Raw genomic sequence first — 14668 nt, 5'->3', positions numbered from 1 at the left:
ATTATACTCATTTCCGTTGACATAGTACGTAACTTCAGGAGCTCGACCGTAAATAATGTCATTAAATACTGGTGATTGATCAAGAACATTTAAATCGTTACAAGTACCTGGAGCTCCAAAAAATGCGTGCCATATCCAGAGATCTTGTGAAGCTACCGCTTCCAAAACAATTGTTGGTTTACCGGTGCCTCGTGAATACATTCCTTTCCAGGCTGTTGGGCAATTTTTCCACTTCCAATGCATACAGTCGATGCTTCCAACCATCCCGGGAAAACCCCGCAGTTCTCCGTAAAAGAGTAGCCTTTGAAGATCCGCTTGTGTGGGTCGGCGTAGGTATTCAGTGCCAAACAAGTCAACTATTCCGACGACGAAATGTTCCAAACATTTACGAGAAGTCGATTCAGAGATACGTAAATATTCGTCAACCGGGTCCGCCCCAATCCCATATGCTAGTAGTCGAATTGCTTCAGTACATTGTTGTAGCGGTGAGAAACCATTCCGGAAGGTTGCATCCTTTTTTGGTTTAAAATATGGAACTTCTTCACTGAGACGATTCACAATACGCAAGAACAATGACTTGTTCATGCGAAACCGTCGGCGAAATTGTCTTGTCGTGTAAGTCGGATTATCACTAAAATAATCGTTCCATAAACGTTCGTGGCCTTCTTCCCGTTGTCTATCGATATAAATACGTGTAGATGGTTCTTCCGAAATTTCCTCTTCAGCAGCTTCAAATTGATTATTAAATTGCTCTTGAAAAAATTGGTTCATACTATCATTATTTGGATCATAATGGTAGTGAAATTTGTTTGAAGAAGATGCCATAGCAAAGAAGAAGAGAAAGAAGTATTTGTTTTGGGTGAGAAGGAATGAAATATTTTATTTTGGTTATAGAAGGAAATATTTTTGTTGTAGAGAGAAGCAAATTTTTGTTTTCGTGCAAGGAGCAAATGTTTGTGTTGGTGCAAGGAGCAAATGTTTCTCATCTCATATATACAAGTGATCAAACTAAAATCCAAAGAAGGCAAAGACATAGCAAACATCACGGGTTCATTCACGAGTACATAGCAACATCACGGGTTCACAAAGCTATCAAACTAGCCTAAATAAAAATCCAAACAAATAACAACCACCACACATCACGGGTTTGGTAATACTAAAGCAAACAACATTTGAAAGCAAACAACAACATCCACACATCACGGATTGATCATTACTTGAGCTGGTTCACTTGGTCAGTCAGCTGGATCACTCGGTCCTTGAGCTGGATCACAAGTACCTTGAGCTGGATCACTTGGTCGTTGAGCTGGATCACTTGTTCATTGAGCTGGTTCAGTTGAGCTGGATCATTTGGAACCTGGTTCCGGAGGCTTGTGAATCCAATCGCAGGAGCTGGTTCCGGAGGATAGTAACAGGTCTCAGCCTCCTCTTCTGACTCAATACTATAGTCTAATGGGCTGTTTATACCATAGTCATATTCACGGTCCATGATTTCTTCAACCTGAAACCGAAACACATATATAAGTTCATGAAAAACATATATAAAACATGGATTCACGTATAGCATATTAACATTGATATGGATTCACGGGTTCATATATAGCATATTAAAACAGTGAACAACAAACATAAACATTGATTCATTCTAAACATTGAATCAAATATAAAACATCCACATTCATGAAAAACATATAGCATAGATTCATTCTAAACATCGCTTAAACAAAACAAGATTGACAAACATCCGCATACATAGTTAAAAAAACATAGTTAAAACAGTTCCGCCATTAGCTTCTTCCTCAATGCTTTTTCATCTTCGTCTAGGGTTTCATTCTTGGCAATGAGAGTGTCAAGAATGGACATCTTTTGGAGTTGTTTCATGCCCTCTAAATCCTTCTGTTTTATCTCCCACATGTGACTAAACTCCGCAGATGGTGCAGCCTTCTCTTTGCCTTTGTTCCTTACTCTTTTCGTTGCCTTGATGCCCGCGGGTCTGCTCTCGTGCTCACCAACGACAGAACCCGTAGATGGTGCAGCTTCATCAGCTTTTCTCTTGTTAGAACTGGTTGTCCTCGGAGTGGGGTTCATAGCCTCGAGACTTGTCCATTTCTGTTCATAGCGTAGAACATTCCAAGCATACTCCATACCGAACTTCTTCTTGTACAGGTTAGTGTAGATTTGGTAAGCATTTTGTAAAACATCTAGATCGTTCATCCCACTAGCTCTCTCACTCTCTGCCTCTGCAAAAGCTCCACAGAACCTGCTCACTTCCTTACTGATTTTTTGCCACCTTTGTCTACAATGGTCAGGGCGCCTAGGCTGAGCACCATCACGGACATGACTACTCGTTTCGTAGTAGTCTCCTATACGGATCCAAAAGGATCCTGCCTTTTGCCCATTCCCAACTACTGCATCCTTCGATGTGTTTAACCAGCCGCTTATTAGGACTAAGTCATCTTGAGTGGACCATAGCCTTCTCTCCCTTCGCTGTTCTGCTGTCTCTTCTGTTTGACTAGGAGGTTGACTCGGCTGTGAACTCGGCTGTGAACTTGGTTGTGAACTAAAAGAAGGAATTTGAGAGGAACCAATGTTTACATGGGGAGCAAAGCTGTCATATGGGAAGTTAAGAAGGCAAAAGTAGGGTTGAGACTGATTGTTAGGAGTATTGTTTGATTCCATAGCAATCAGAATTAAACAAAGAAAAGATATTGTTCGAAGGTGGATGATAGAAGAGAAGTAAATGTGATGATAGATTGGAAGAAAGAAGCCAACAAGAAGGATGATAGAAGAGAAGTAAAACAGCGTGAGAGATTGATAGAAGATTCGGATGTAATATAGATCACTTAAGAAGGAAACAAGATGGACTTAAGAAGCAAAGCGGTTGGACGTAATGTAGAGAACTTAAGAAGTCATCACTAAATCAAAAGTTAGGTGTTGTTATTAGGGAGTTTTAATTGTAAATAACAACAACCTACTTCACTCAAATCAGAAGTAAATAAAAGTCATTTACTATTTTTTCAAAGTAAATCATTCATAGATTTGGTAACTACTCAACTATATTTGTTAAATGATTTGGTAGCAGACAGTTTCACAAGTTTTTACACAACTCAAACCTACAAAACAAACTACAATCACAAAGACTAGCCAAATCTAAGAGACATACAAACATACCAAATGATAAAAGGTTAGATGGTGAGACATACAAACCAAAACAAAGAGACACTTAATTGACAACAACAATGTCTAACATCCGACACCACAAAACAATTTCCCTCATTACACAATCAAACCACAATTAACAAGCCACTTCAATCAAATATAATCATTGAATAAACACTAATATCACAACTCAAATCAGGAAACCAACCTTGCGACTAACCTTTAACTTTCGAGCAAACGCAGGTTTCTTGAAGAATCCGATTAACTTCCACTAGTTGACCTCACCTACAAACCTCCGAAACAAAGAAATTTCAAGTTTAATTCATGAGTTTTATTGTTGATAAAAAAATCAAAATACAACTCTCGGAATTCAATCATAGATAAGCTCACTATAATCGTATAATGATTAATCCCAAATCCTATACTAAACCGAAACCTAATTCACAGATTTGAGATTAACCCTAAATCGATAAAACCTAACTCAAAGATTGAAAGAGGAAACGACTGTGACAAACCTTCTCTGTATGACCGGAGATTTGCCCGACAAAGGAGAGGAGGAGACAAAGGCGTTTCGATTTTGTTTTTGGTTTCGATTGAGATTTTGGTTCCGATATGCCAAAAGCCCGACAAAGGAAACGACGGAGACAACGACGGAGACAACGACGGAGACAAGGACAGAATAGGACGGAACTAGCTTCTCTCCTTTCGATTTTGGTGTTTCAATTGCCGGAAAACAAAGCTTCGGCGGCGACTATGGCGAGAACGAAGTTGTCGCCGTTTTCGAAAGAAAACCAAACCCTAGACACGATTTCGATGGAATGAGAGAAATGAAAATATTTCCTTCCCATTTTTTTTCCAACCAATCAGAAGAGAGGAAGAATGTAAGAACGGGCTGTGGATCAGTTTTGAACCAAGACCAATATTTTTGATCTAAGCCCACTGTTCAATTTTTTTATTATATAATTGGGCTTAGAACAGGGAGAGTGTTTTGCCGTTAATGATGGCCTTAGCACTTCAAGACGGATTGTGTTGAATTAGTCGCGATGGTACATACCTTTAAAGATTGGTTAGCATTTTCCTACTTGCTGGATGATTTCAATTTACTAAGAAAATCGTTTTCACTATGCTCCTTCTCAGATACCTCTTTTTTCATGTTTGTAATATCAACCGTAAGATTTTTTAAAATTTAATGTTTGGTTGACAAAAAAAACTCAAAAGTTTTGTCTCTGGCACCAAGCCCGAGAGAGTCATTGACGCTCATCGGACTTTCGTCGTTACTCTTCCTCTCTTGGTTTCTCCCATTTATGCAAAGCCCTTTACATCTAAAGACATCGTCTTGTTGGGCTACCTCCGTCGTCCATGGTTTCCGGCGAGAATCTTTGTCACGCTATCTCACTTGTTGTGAAGATCTTTTGTTGGTCTTGTTTGACCAAAATATCTTAGCTCCGAGGCTCCTAGTTATACCGTCGGTGGTCTTTCCCCTGTTGGAGCCACTAGATCTGTTCAAGCTTTCCTTGGTTATACTTGCTCCGGTTACGTCGGTCATTCGTCGAGATGGGTTGCTTCCGCCGCCTCTGTTTTTCCGGAGAGAAGATGCTCCCCCCTTTCCCACCCATTGTGATGAAAATGTCGGACATTCCTCCGCTTCCTATAGTGGATCTTTCCTTCTTTTGGACTCCACTTATGAAGAAGCTCTCTATTTCCATCTGGTTTGCAAAGCCGCTGTTGGCTCCCTCTCGGCTTCAATAGTCGAAGATCCTTTCCTGGGTAATGTCCAGAGCCACTCTTCCTTCTACGTATCAAGATTTGACCCGGAAGCTATTTGCAGTCAAAATCATCATTTCCAGAGCAGAGCTTCGTTACCTACCACCTATCTCGTTCCCGATGTTAGCCTCTTCACCGTCAAAGAGTTGTTACGGTGTAAGCACCGCTGCTCTACTGCGGATCTGGACCCTTTCCGGTGTTGTCCCTCGGCCTTCATCTCCATTGGTCCGTCGATTGTCTCGGGAAGTACACCCGAAGAATTATTTCGATGGATCTGGCTCACCTCCCTTCCCGTTGGTCACGTTCAAGTGGTGTCTGGCCAGTTTGAACGCTTTCTCCGGCGAGAATGTTCCCACTCACCTGACCAACTATCGCCCCTTCTCCTCTACTTCCATCGATATGGCTATTCCGTCGTTGGTAATGACTTGCTGTTTTTTGGTTACGTTGTTACCCTCTCCTCAGTTTCCATAGTCAAAGCCCCTTTTCTGGTGAGGATTCACCGCCGCTCCTCCTATAGCAGATAGAGACGTAAAGGCCGAAGCTGATGGAATCTTCATCAACAGATTGGAGCCCCGCCACCCGCTGCTTATCTTGTATCCGCCGGTCACCGTGGTGGCTTTTTTTCCTGCGATGAAGTCAACCTCTCCAACCTAGCTGACAGTTGCTCGACAAATTGTAAATGTGTGTTTGTTGGGCCTGGTTATGGCCCTTTCATGTACGTTTGGACTTTGTTCCAATTTCCCAATCCAATAGTTTAAGTTATTTGGATATGGGCCTGGCTGTTTTCATCACTTGTTCCTCCATTGTTGAGAGTTTAATTTTATTCAAATCCTTCGATACGGAGAGTATCACACTGCTATTTTCTTCATTAACGGAGAATGGTTTAAAATGGTTAGCTTTAAATGTATTAAGAGCACATAGCTGTGTGAGACCATTGTCTCATTCTTTTTATGTGATGAGATTTTTCACATGTTTCCTCTTTCTTAAAAGAGAGATTTGGAGAAGTAGTTTCTTCCTTCCGAGTTGTGTCTTATGCAGCTGTTCGGCAAACTATGTTCTCTTGTGTTGGCGCTCAAGTTCTTCCCACATCTCCATTCCCTTGTCTACATGGTCTCGTCGTGATCTCTGCTTCTCGGTGCCTACTTGGTTCAGATCTTACAACGTGGTTTGGCAAGGTGGTTTTATCTTAGATCCTTTCTCGGGCACTCGACTCTTGGGAACTTGTTCCCACCCTACCTGCTGCCTCCCTTTTCAGGGAGATAAAGATGAGTCGTCATCTTTAGTGCGAGTTAGGTTTATCAAAACCCGTCGGAATCTTTGTATTCCAATGTGGCAATCTGTCGTATTGCGATCGGCGAATCGTTCTTAGACAACTCCTCGCCATCTCATGTGGGTTATCTTCCTTGCGGTTCACACTATCTTTCTGGCTTTTATGCCTTTGTATTTTTGTACTAGCTTATTTTGTTGTACTTGCTTTCTGTATCCTATTTGTTTTATTGGGATGTTGTGGTTCGTTAGGAACCTGTCGATCTTTGGATTGTTAATTTCCCATGTAAGTTTCTTGACCGCTGTAAAACTCACCTTAGAGGAGAGTTTCATGTCACTAACTTAATGAAATGGAGTTTGAGCGGAAAAAAAAAACTCACAAAATTATACCTTGAAGCATATATTGAATTCCTAAAGACTATATACTTATATTTTATAAATGATTTTAGCCATATACCATAATTAAGAAGCTTATAAGGAAGAATTAAGAAAGAACACTTATGTTTCTTGTACATACCGAATAACTTTCAACTTTGATCTTACTTTTTTGTAAGTTTGGTTTGTAGAGACCTCCTCTGCAAAGGGTTTAGAGGTTTTTAGATAATATTTAGGATATATTCAAGGACCACTCTATGAAATAGTCTTAATAATCTGTCACCCAATCCATTTGCTCATTATGGATATATACGTATGATTGTGATCATAGGTTTTCAAATCTAACTTGCTTTGTTATTTGAATTTTTCTTACCATCCGTTTTGGGTTCATTGTGATATGAATAAGGGTTGGGTCCTTGTTTGTATTCATCCACCAAGTTTCGATAACAAGTGCATTTCTCTTTAAAAAAGATTTCTTTTTCTTGAGGTGTTTACTTAGCCATTCGCAAGAGTCAATTTAAAAAGAGCTTCGGCCTGATACGGAAGCAAAAACGTGACAATAGCAAGGTCCAACACAACCTAAGTACCTTAAGTTTAGACTGTTTAGTAAGGATGAAGATTAGCTTTCATTATTGACTTATTAGTGAGGATCAAAACATAGTTTTTCTTTTTCTCGCTTTTTTACATTGCACTTGTTCTCGTAAGTTATGGACTATGTTCCGTTCATCCTCTGGTTGAGATATCCGAACTAAAACTAATTTAGTTGTTAACAAAAATAACAAAAACTAATTAAATTATATTTAGTTGATAGGGTCAAATTTAAAAAGAAAAAGAAGACCCAAAAAGAAAAGGCCGTTGTCGAATTTTTGTTCACGTTTCTTCTTCTCCCTTTCTTGCAAGTTTCAGTCCCAAACCCCAATGTAAAAAAGCTAGTAAAATAGATATAAAGAGAAAGGGCACTGAAAAGACAAGTGGGTATTGAATGTGTTTAGATATATAGATATGTGTGTTTTTGCAGACATTGCAGATGTATAGTCTTCAAACTTCTGGATATATGAGAGTGACCAGGGACATGAGTCCAAACCATCAAGACACTTTGAGACAAATCCAAACTGTGTCCAGTCAATGCTTCTTACGTAGATATGTATAGTTAATGCTTCTTTATTTTTTTTACCCAAAAACACAAACAAGTTTGCTCTCTCAAACTTATATCTTAATGTAACATTATTATCCTTTTTGGTTAAATCTATAACATTTCTTTTTTTATGAATACCTATATAATGGAAACCAACCTGTAACTATATGACAAACCATTTGTACATTTTTTTACTTTTTTTTTTTTTTTCTTTTTTGTATTTAACTGTTATGAAACTTAAAGTAAATGGTCAATGCCGCCAAAATTGTAAGGTCGATGGTGTGGAGGATAAAGTAAAAGCCCGCTTCCTTGAAATGCAGCCAAAATTGTAAGGTTCTCTTAAAATTAGCTAAATTCCTAATAAAACCCATTAATATACATCTACCAGCCAACACTATTTGAAGATCCACAATCAACAAAGCATAACAAATCCAATAACAAAGAGTATAAAAAATGAAACACAATAATTAGAGACAACTATTCTTAAATATCTACAGAATACGATGGAAGACACTTGGTAGCACATATTCTATATGAGTCAAATCAAATTAATATTGCACTTGTAACCGCATAGTAGAAAGCTAAACCAAAGATTACACCGTGGAAAAAAAGATTAAGCATGAGAGTTGTCAAATTTGATGATACAAACAAAAAAAAACCAAACGATGATGCTTCATGATCAAAAAAAAAAAAGAAAGAAAAAAACCCTAGTTTCTTGATTCATCCTAATACCAAAAAGATGAAGAGAGGAGTTGTGTAAGAGAAGGATTGGTTTAGAAGGGCGGTGGAGCCCTGGCGGTAGGGGCCCAAATAACATCAGAGCCACCCATGTGGCAACTGTACATTGAAACCCCACACGACTCTCCTCCATTTCCCGCCATCTGTCCCGACTCTTCACCGCCACCAGAGACCGCCGGAGACTGGCCCTCTCTTTCCCCTGTCCCCGCCGAGTGTTTCTGCTCTTCATCCGCTGGTAAACGGTGGTAAGAAGGGTTGTTGAAGCTTGCTGCGATGACGTAGACTGTTCCCGCGGAGATAAGCGGACCGGCGACGAACCCTCCTATGATCTGTCCTTGAGGTCCGGCGAGAGAGACGGTGAAGAAGTTAGAGACCGGTGGAGACAAGGAAGTACGAGGCGGAGGAGGGAGGAAAGTTGCGGAGACGGAGAGGAGATCGAACTTGCCGTGGAACGTTATGGTCGAGCCAGGAGCTGCGGGAGAAGGCTGACGTAAAGTGACGTTAGCCACGGAGCCAGAGCCGCTGAGAACGCAGACTCCTATGGATTTACGCCGGCAGAAACGGTTGATGGCTTCGACGACGTCGTTTCCGGAAGGGACTTCGAGGATGTAAGGGCTCATAGGAGGGTCGGTGTCACGCGTGACGAAGACAGGTGGTTTGGGTTTGTTTTTGGAACCTGGTGGTCTTCCACGTGGACGTCGGACGACTTCGATGGAGGAGTCATCGACGGTGGGTGTTGCGGCGGTGGAGGAGAGGTGGAAGTGAGAGGTCAGAGAGTGTTGTTGTTGTTGTTGATGTTGAGGAAGCTTTGAGAACATTTCGTTACTCTTTTGGTCTCTGTATTCACCTTTCATTTTTTTTTTCTTTTTTTTTTGGGGGATTTGTTTATTAGAGATTTGGCTTTGGATTTTTGTGTAAATGATATTAAAAAAAAAAGAGGAAGAAGAAGAAGACGAGAAGGTTTTGTATAAAGAAGAAGATGGAGATCCTTTGGGAAATGGTAGGGTGTGATTATAAAATAATGGAAAAGTATTGTTTTTTTTTTTGGTATGATTAATAAAGGAGAAATGAGAGGATAGGGAAGAAGGGGAAGATGAGCTTTGAAAGCAAGAAAAGAGAGAAGAGAGAGCGGCGCCGCTAGTTGGGAATTGCAAGTAAAGATAAATATTTATATGTCCGATTCTCTCTAATTTGTGTTTTGGTGTGGTGTGGGTTCACACACCCTTCTCTTTTCTTTTTTTTTTGACCTTTTTAAAAAAAAAAATATATATATATATATATATATATAAAGATCTTTTTGGAGGTTGATATAATCAACTATTTTTACACCAAAACTAAACCAAATGTAAATTATTTTAAGAATATGTCAAAAAAAGAAGAGTCCATGATCAGATTTTTACTATTACAAATAATATAAAAAAAATTACAGTACGAGACTTTAGTATCAACAGTAAGCAAAACAAAATGGTTGTAAGTCAACAAAAAAATAAGACTTTTTCTCTATAGTCATCTGGATATATATATATATGTGTAGTTTTTATATATTCTACAGAAAAATGATTTAGTTTATAAATGGGGATAGAAAAAGATGGGAGACAAGTGGGGACGAGAGATGAGAGGAACATCCCCTATATCCCAAATCTGGAGTGTGCTGAGAACCAATTCGGGTCTCCATCACATCTCTCTTGCTATATCCTCATTTCTACTCTTCTTCTCCTTCATGATTCATTATTAATTTTTTACATGTTACTGTTCTTTTTTCACTAGAAAACTTTAGAATTCTTCTACCAACTGTCGTTGACGCTATTTATTTATTTTTTTGTTTTTGAACTTTTGAAAATATTATATGAAAAGCCTTTGTCAAAGCCATCTCTAAATTTGAAACATAATCATGTTTGGTGGCTAAGGTTTGTCATTGCACCTTTAAGATTTAAATTGAATGCGAAATTTCCAATTTCAATGGCTTATTGTAAATGTTAAGAAGGGATGGTGCAATCGCAGTAAATAAAATTGGTCACCAGTCACCAGTAAGAAATATTGTGTGATCGTCCCACTCTACTCCAATTTCATGATTGCTTTAAAATGTGTTTTCAAAAGTTTGAAAAAATGTCTTACAAATGTCTTACAATATTATTTCGATTATTCAAGTGTTAGAAGCTTTAGCCAATTTGTGATGGTTATTTTTGAGGATTAATCTTTGTATCTTAGGTATTACCTAATCAAAACCAATGCACATTTTCACCATTACTAATTAAGCGAAAGAAGAACTTAGTTAGGCATCTCACCATTGTGTGCAAGGGTAGAAAAGTAGAAACAATATTTTGATGCGAAGAATAGCATGCACAACAAGACCGCCACTAATAAAAATAGTGGCACAAAGACAACAGTTGGTCACAAATCTCCCATGAGAATTTACTTGTCAGTGGCCACAAGTTATTCAGTCTTTAATGCTTTGGGATTTTTTTTTTTTTTTTTTTTTATGCTTTGGGAATTTATCGTAAGAAAAATCAATTATCGTTGATTTCGATTGTTCATTCGGGTTGATTGATAGTTATTATAACAATGGTAATAATTACTTCATAATTATTTTATTATAACAATGGTAATAATATCACCAAGCCTAATGATGAATACCGTCTACGTGAGCTGTCCGATGGCGATGATGAACTAACTTTAAAAATTCGTTCCAAACTAATCCAAAGTGTGTCATCGGTTATTGTTATCGTGTTAATACGTTAATCATGTACTGAATATAAAATTTATATTTTATGTATTACTTTTCTCCTCTGATAAAAAAATATTATATGTATACTTTTTTTTAACTCATATATATTGTATATGACATACATATCAATGTGTAATCTTGTTATTTTTTTCATGTATTCATTTCTCCATCATATAGTGGATAAATAGCTATATAGGATGGCTGATTAAATTTTGCAAATTAAGAAAAACAAATATGGAGGACAAGAGAGAAGAGGAAGTTATGCACATAGCCATGTTTCCATGGCTAGCTATGGGTCATCTTCTTCCTTTTCTTAGTCTCTCCAAGTTGCTAGCTCAAAAGGGTCACAAGATCTCCTTCATATCAACACCAAGAAACCTCGAAAGACTTCCCAAACTACCATCAAACCTCTCCTCCTCCATCACCTTCGTCTCTTTCCCTCTCCCTCTCATCTCCGGCTTGTCTCCAACCTCAGAATCTTCCATGGACGTACCTTACAACAAGCAACAGTCTCTCAAAGCCGCCTTTGACCTTCTCCAGGCACCGTTGAAAGAGTTTCTCGGACGGTCTTCTCCGGACTGGATCATATTCGACTACGCTTCTCATTGGCTCCCTTCTATTGCGGCTGAGCTTGGTATCTCCAAGGCCTTCTTTAGTCTCTTTAACGCTGCAACTCTCTGTTTCTTAGGACCGTCTTCGTCTTTGATTGATGAGTTAAGAACTACGCCGGAAGATTTCACGGTGGTGCCCCCGTGGGTTCCGTTTAAGTCAAACATCGCGTTTCGTTATCATGAAGTCACAAGATACGTTGAGAAGACGGATGAAGATGTAACCGGGGTTTCTGATTCTGTCCGGTTCGGTTACTCTATCGGCGAGAGCGATGCGGTTTTTGTCCGTAGCTGTCCGGAATTTGAACCGGAATGGTTTGGTTTACTAAAAGATCTGTACCAAAAACCGGTTTTTCCATCCGGGTTTCTTCCTCCGGTTATTGAAGAAGACGACGACGATGATACAACATGGGTTCGTATTAAAGAGTGGCTCGACAAGCAGCGAGTTAACTCTGTGGTTTACGTGTCACTCGGCACCGAAGCGAGTCTCCGTCGTGAGGAAGTCACCGAGCTAGCTCTTGGGTTGGAGAAATCAGAGACACCTTTCTTTTGGGTTCTAAGGAACGAGCCACATATTCCAGACGGGTTCGAGGAAACAGTCAAGGGACGTGGCATGGTTCATGTTGGATGGGTTCCACAAGTGAAAATACTGAGGCACGACTCAGTGGGAGGGTTCTTGACACACTGTGGCTGGAACTCAGTGGTGGAAGGGTTAGGGTTTGGTAAAGCTCCGATCTTTTTGCCGGTGCTGAATGAGCAAGGGCTTAACACGAGACTGTTGCATGGGAAGGGGATTGGTGTGGAGGTTTTAAGAGATGAGAGAGATGGGTCGTTTGATTCTTGCTCGGTGGCTGACTCGGTTAGATTGGTGATGATGGATGAAGAAGGTGAGTCAATAAGGGATAAAGCTAAGCTGATGAAAGGTTTGTTTGGGAACATGGATGAGAATATTCGCCACGTTGACGAAATTGTCAGTTTTATGACAAGTAAAGGATCATCTTCATTGTCATCATCTAGTTGTTGATATGATTTAGGCTTTTGTCCATTACGGCTGCCGTGGGAGCATCCAATCAAGATATATATTTAATTTGGAAGAAAAATAAAAAGAGACAAAGATAAACTTAAATATTCAATAATCCAAAATGTCTTTGAAGTTGTCTCAAAAATAAGTAATCCACATTAACATATTATGCCACTCTATTTAAAACCATCATTTTTGTTTAAGAATAGTAAAGGCATCTTTAGTGGAGTAACTGGTGAATATTTCTCAAAAAAATTAAAAAACAAATATTTATCACAGATTTTTTTTTTTTTTTAATTTCTGTTCCGCTAAATAAGTGACACATGTTTTATTTGTTATAAGAACCGTTTTTCAAATTCCTGGGGGAAGTATCGGTTCTCTTTCTTTCCTTTATCTCTACGGATTATGGTCTAAATAATTACTGCAGTCGAAAAAGACAAATTTGTCTACGGATTAAACTGCTATTTTTAGTATAGACAACAAATTCTTGTAGACCAATTTTATTTGTATTTAAAAACGATTGCAGTTAATCTGTGGTTTTGTTTCTATTTTTTTTTTAACTATATTATTATGTATTATATTTGATGAATGGTAAATAAAGAATGGTATAATCCACAATGTTTTTTTTGTTAGTAAACTAGTATTAAAATATATAAAAACTTAGAATCTATGAGTTTGTTATTTTCATATACTAAAATCCAGCAAAAACCAAGTCTACTATAAAAGCCTAAATTTAAAGTCAATTATCAACTAAATATGTTGATATATCATGGTTTTTGTGGTTTTTAACCATGATATAAGGAGTCTTTTAGAGTATTTTGATTTGTTTTCTAGGATGTTTTTGAGTCTTTACAGGTTTTCTAGGATTTTAGCATGGATGGAGCAAAGTGGAGCAATTTAGATCATTTTGGAGCATTAATCCCGAAGAAACGAACTTGGAGTCAGAACAGAGAGGGAGTGTCGATCGACACTGCTTTAGCATCGATCGACACCGTGTTTAGCCAACGAGAGAATCAAGTTTTGGAAGTTTCACAAATTCAGCCAAAGTTTTCCATATTTGCAACACAAGTCCCTGACGTGTTTTAGGACATATAAATAGTATTTTAAGGTTTTACAAACCCTTAAGTTATTTTCTAGCAAGTTTTATTTTCCTATAACCCTGTGAGATTTTGAGAGCTTTGGAGAGAGACCTTTCTCTAACCTGCCCAATGAGAAGCCTTTGGATCACATTGAGCATTTTGAGGACCTGGTGACCAGTATCAAGGCTAATGGAGTGACTGAGGATTACATCTTCTGCAAGCTCTTCTCTTACTCACTTGCAGGAGAGGCATCTCAGTGGTTGAAGCAGTTACCAGCTGGATCATTGACAAATTGGCATGACGTCAAGGTGGCTTTCCTCAACTACTTCTATGATGATGCAATGTCAGATGAGTTGAGAGTCAAGCTGTCCTCTTTCAAACAGAGACCAGATGAAGCCTTCAAAGCAACTTGGGTGAGATTCAAAGCTTATCAGAGGGATTGCCCACACCATGGATTCTCAAGGGTACAACTGCTGAGTATCTTTTTCAGAGGATGTGACTGGGAGTATCAGTTGGCTTTGGATGCTGCAAGCCATAGCAATTTCAAAACAAGATTTCCAGAATATGCTGAAGCTTTGATTGAGAATTTGGCCTCCAGTAATAGTACTAAGAGAGTTGATGCTGAAAGGAAGAGATTGCATGGAGGATTTGATTCAAACCAGCTAGCTTCAGTCAATGCTAAGCTAGATTCAGTGCATAATCTTCTTGTGGGTAAGAAATCAGTTCACTTTGCTGCTGAAGTTGAGACATTTGAGCCACCACCTGAGACAGGGAATGAAGAAGCAGATGGCAACTTTG

At 38.8% G+C, this 14668-nt stretch overlaps 3 protein-coding genes across 3 annotated transcripts; 1 reads left to right on the top strand and 2 right to left on the bottom strand.

The window, feature by feature from the left end:
• Positions 1-1770: 1770 nt before the first annotated feature.
• Positions 1771-2679, bottom strand: LOC104728740 (uncharacterized). The gene has a single exon (XM_010447684.2). It carries the CDS (start codon positions 2677-2679, stop codon positions 1771-1773), a length of 909 nt encoding a protein of 302 aa, XP_010445986.2.
• A 5554-nt stretch (positions 2680-8233) lies between these two features.
• On the bottom strand, positions 8234-9617 carry LOC104725470 (AT-hook motif nuclear-localized protein 17). Its single transcript, XM_010444137.3, has one exon. The coding sequence runs from the start codon at positions 9289-9291 to the stop codon at positions 8473-8475; it is 819 nt and encodes a 272-aa protein (XP_010442439.1). The 5' UTR covers positions 9292-9617; the 3' UTR covers positions 8234-8472.
• Positions 9618-11237: 1620 nt separating this feature from the next.
• LOC104760953 (UDP-glycosyltransferase 91C1) lies at positions 11238-12936 on the top strand. Its single transcript, XM_010483955.3, has one exon. It carries the CDS (start codon positions 11397-11399, stop codon positions 12792-12794), a length of 1398 nt encoding a protein of 465 aa, XP_010482257.2. The 5' UTR covers positions 11238-11396; the 3' UTR covers positions 12795-12936.
• The last annotated feature ends 1732 nt before the right edge of the window (positions 12937-14668 follow it).

Source organism: Camelina sativa, chromosome 11 (assembly GCF_030686135.1).
Source record: "Camelina sativa cultivar CO46 ecotype springtype chromosome 11, ASM3068613v1".
In the NCBI taxonomy this organism is placed as follows: Eukaryota; Viridiplantae; Streptophyta; class Magnoliopsida; order Brassicales; family Brassicaceae; genus Camelina; species Camelina sativa.
This window is presented reverse-complemented; position numbering and strand designations above follow the sequence as displayed.

Coding starts and splice junctions, on each gene's coding strand:
- LOC104728740 (XM_010447684.2), bottom strand. CDS start 2,679: ATGGAATCAAACAATACTCCTAACAATCAGTCTCAACCCTACTTTTGC.
- LOC104725470 (XM_010444137.3), bottom strand. CDS start 9,291: ATGAAAGGTGAATACAGAGACCAAAAGAGTAACGAAATGTTCTCAAAG.
- LOC104760953 (XM_010483955.3), top strand. CDS start 11,397: ATGGAGGACAAGAGAGAAGAGGAAGTTATGCACATAGCCATGTTTCCA.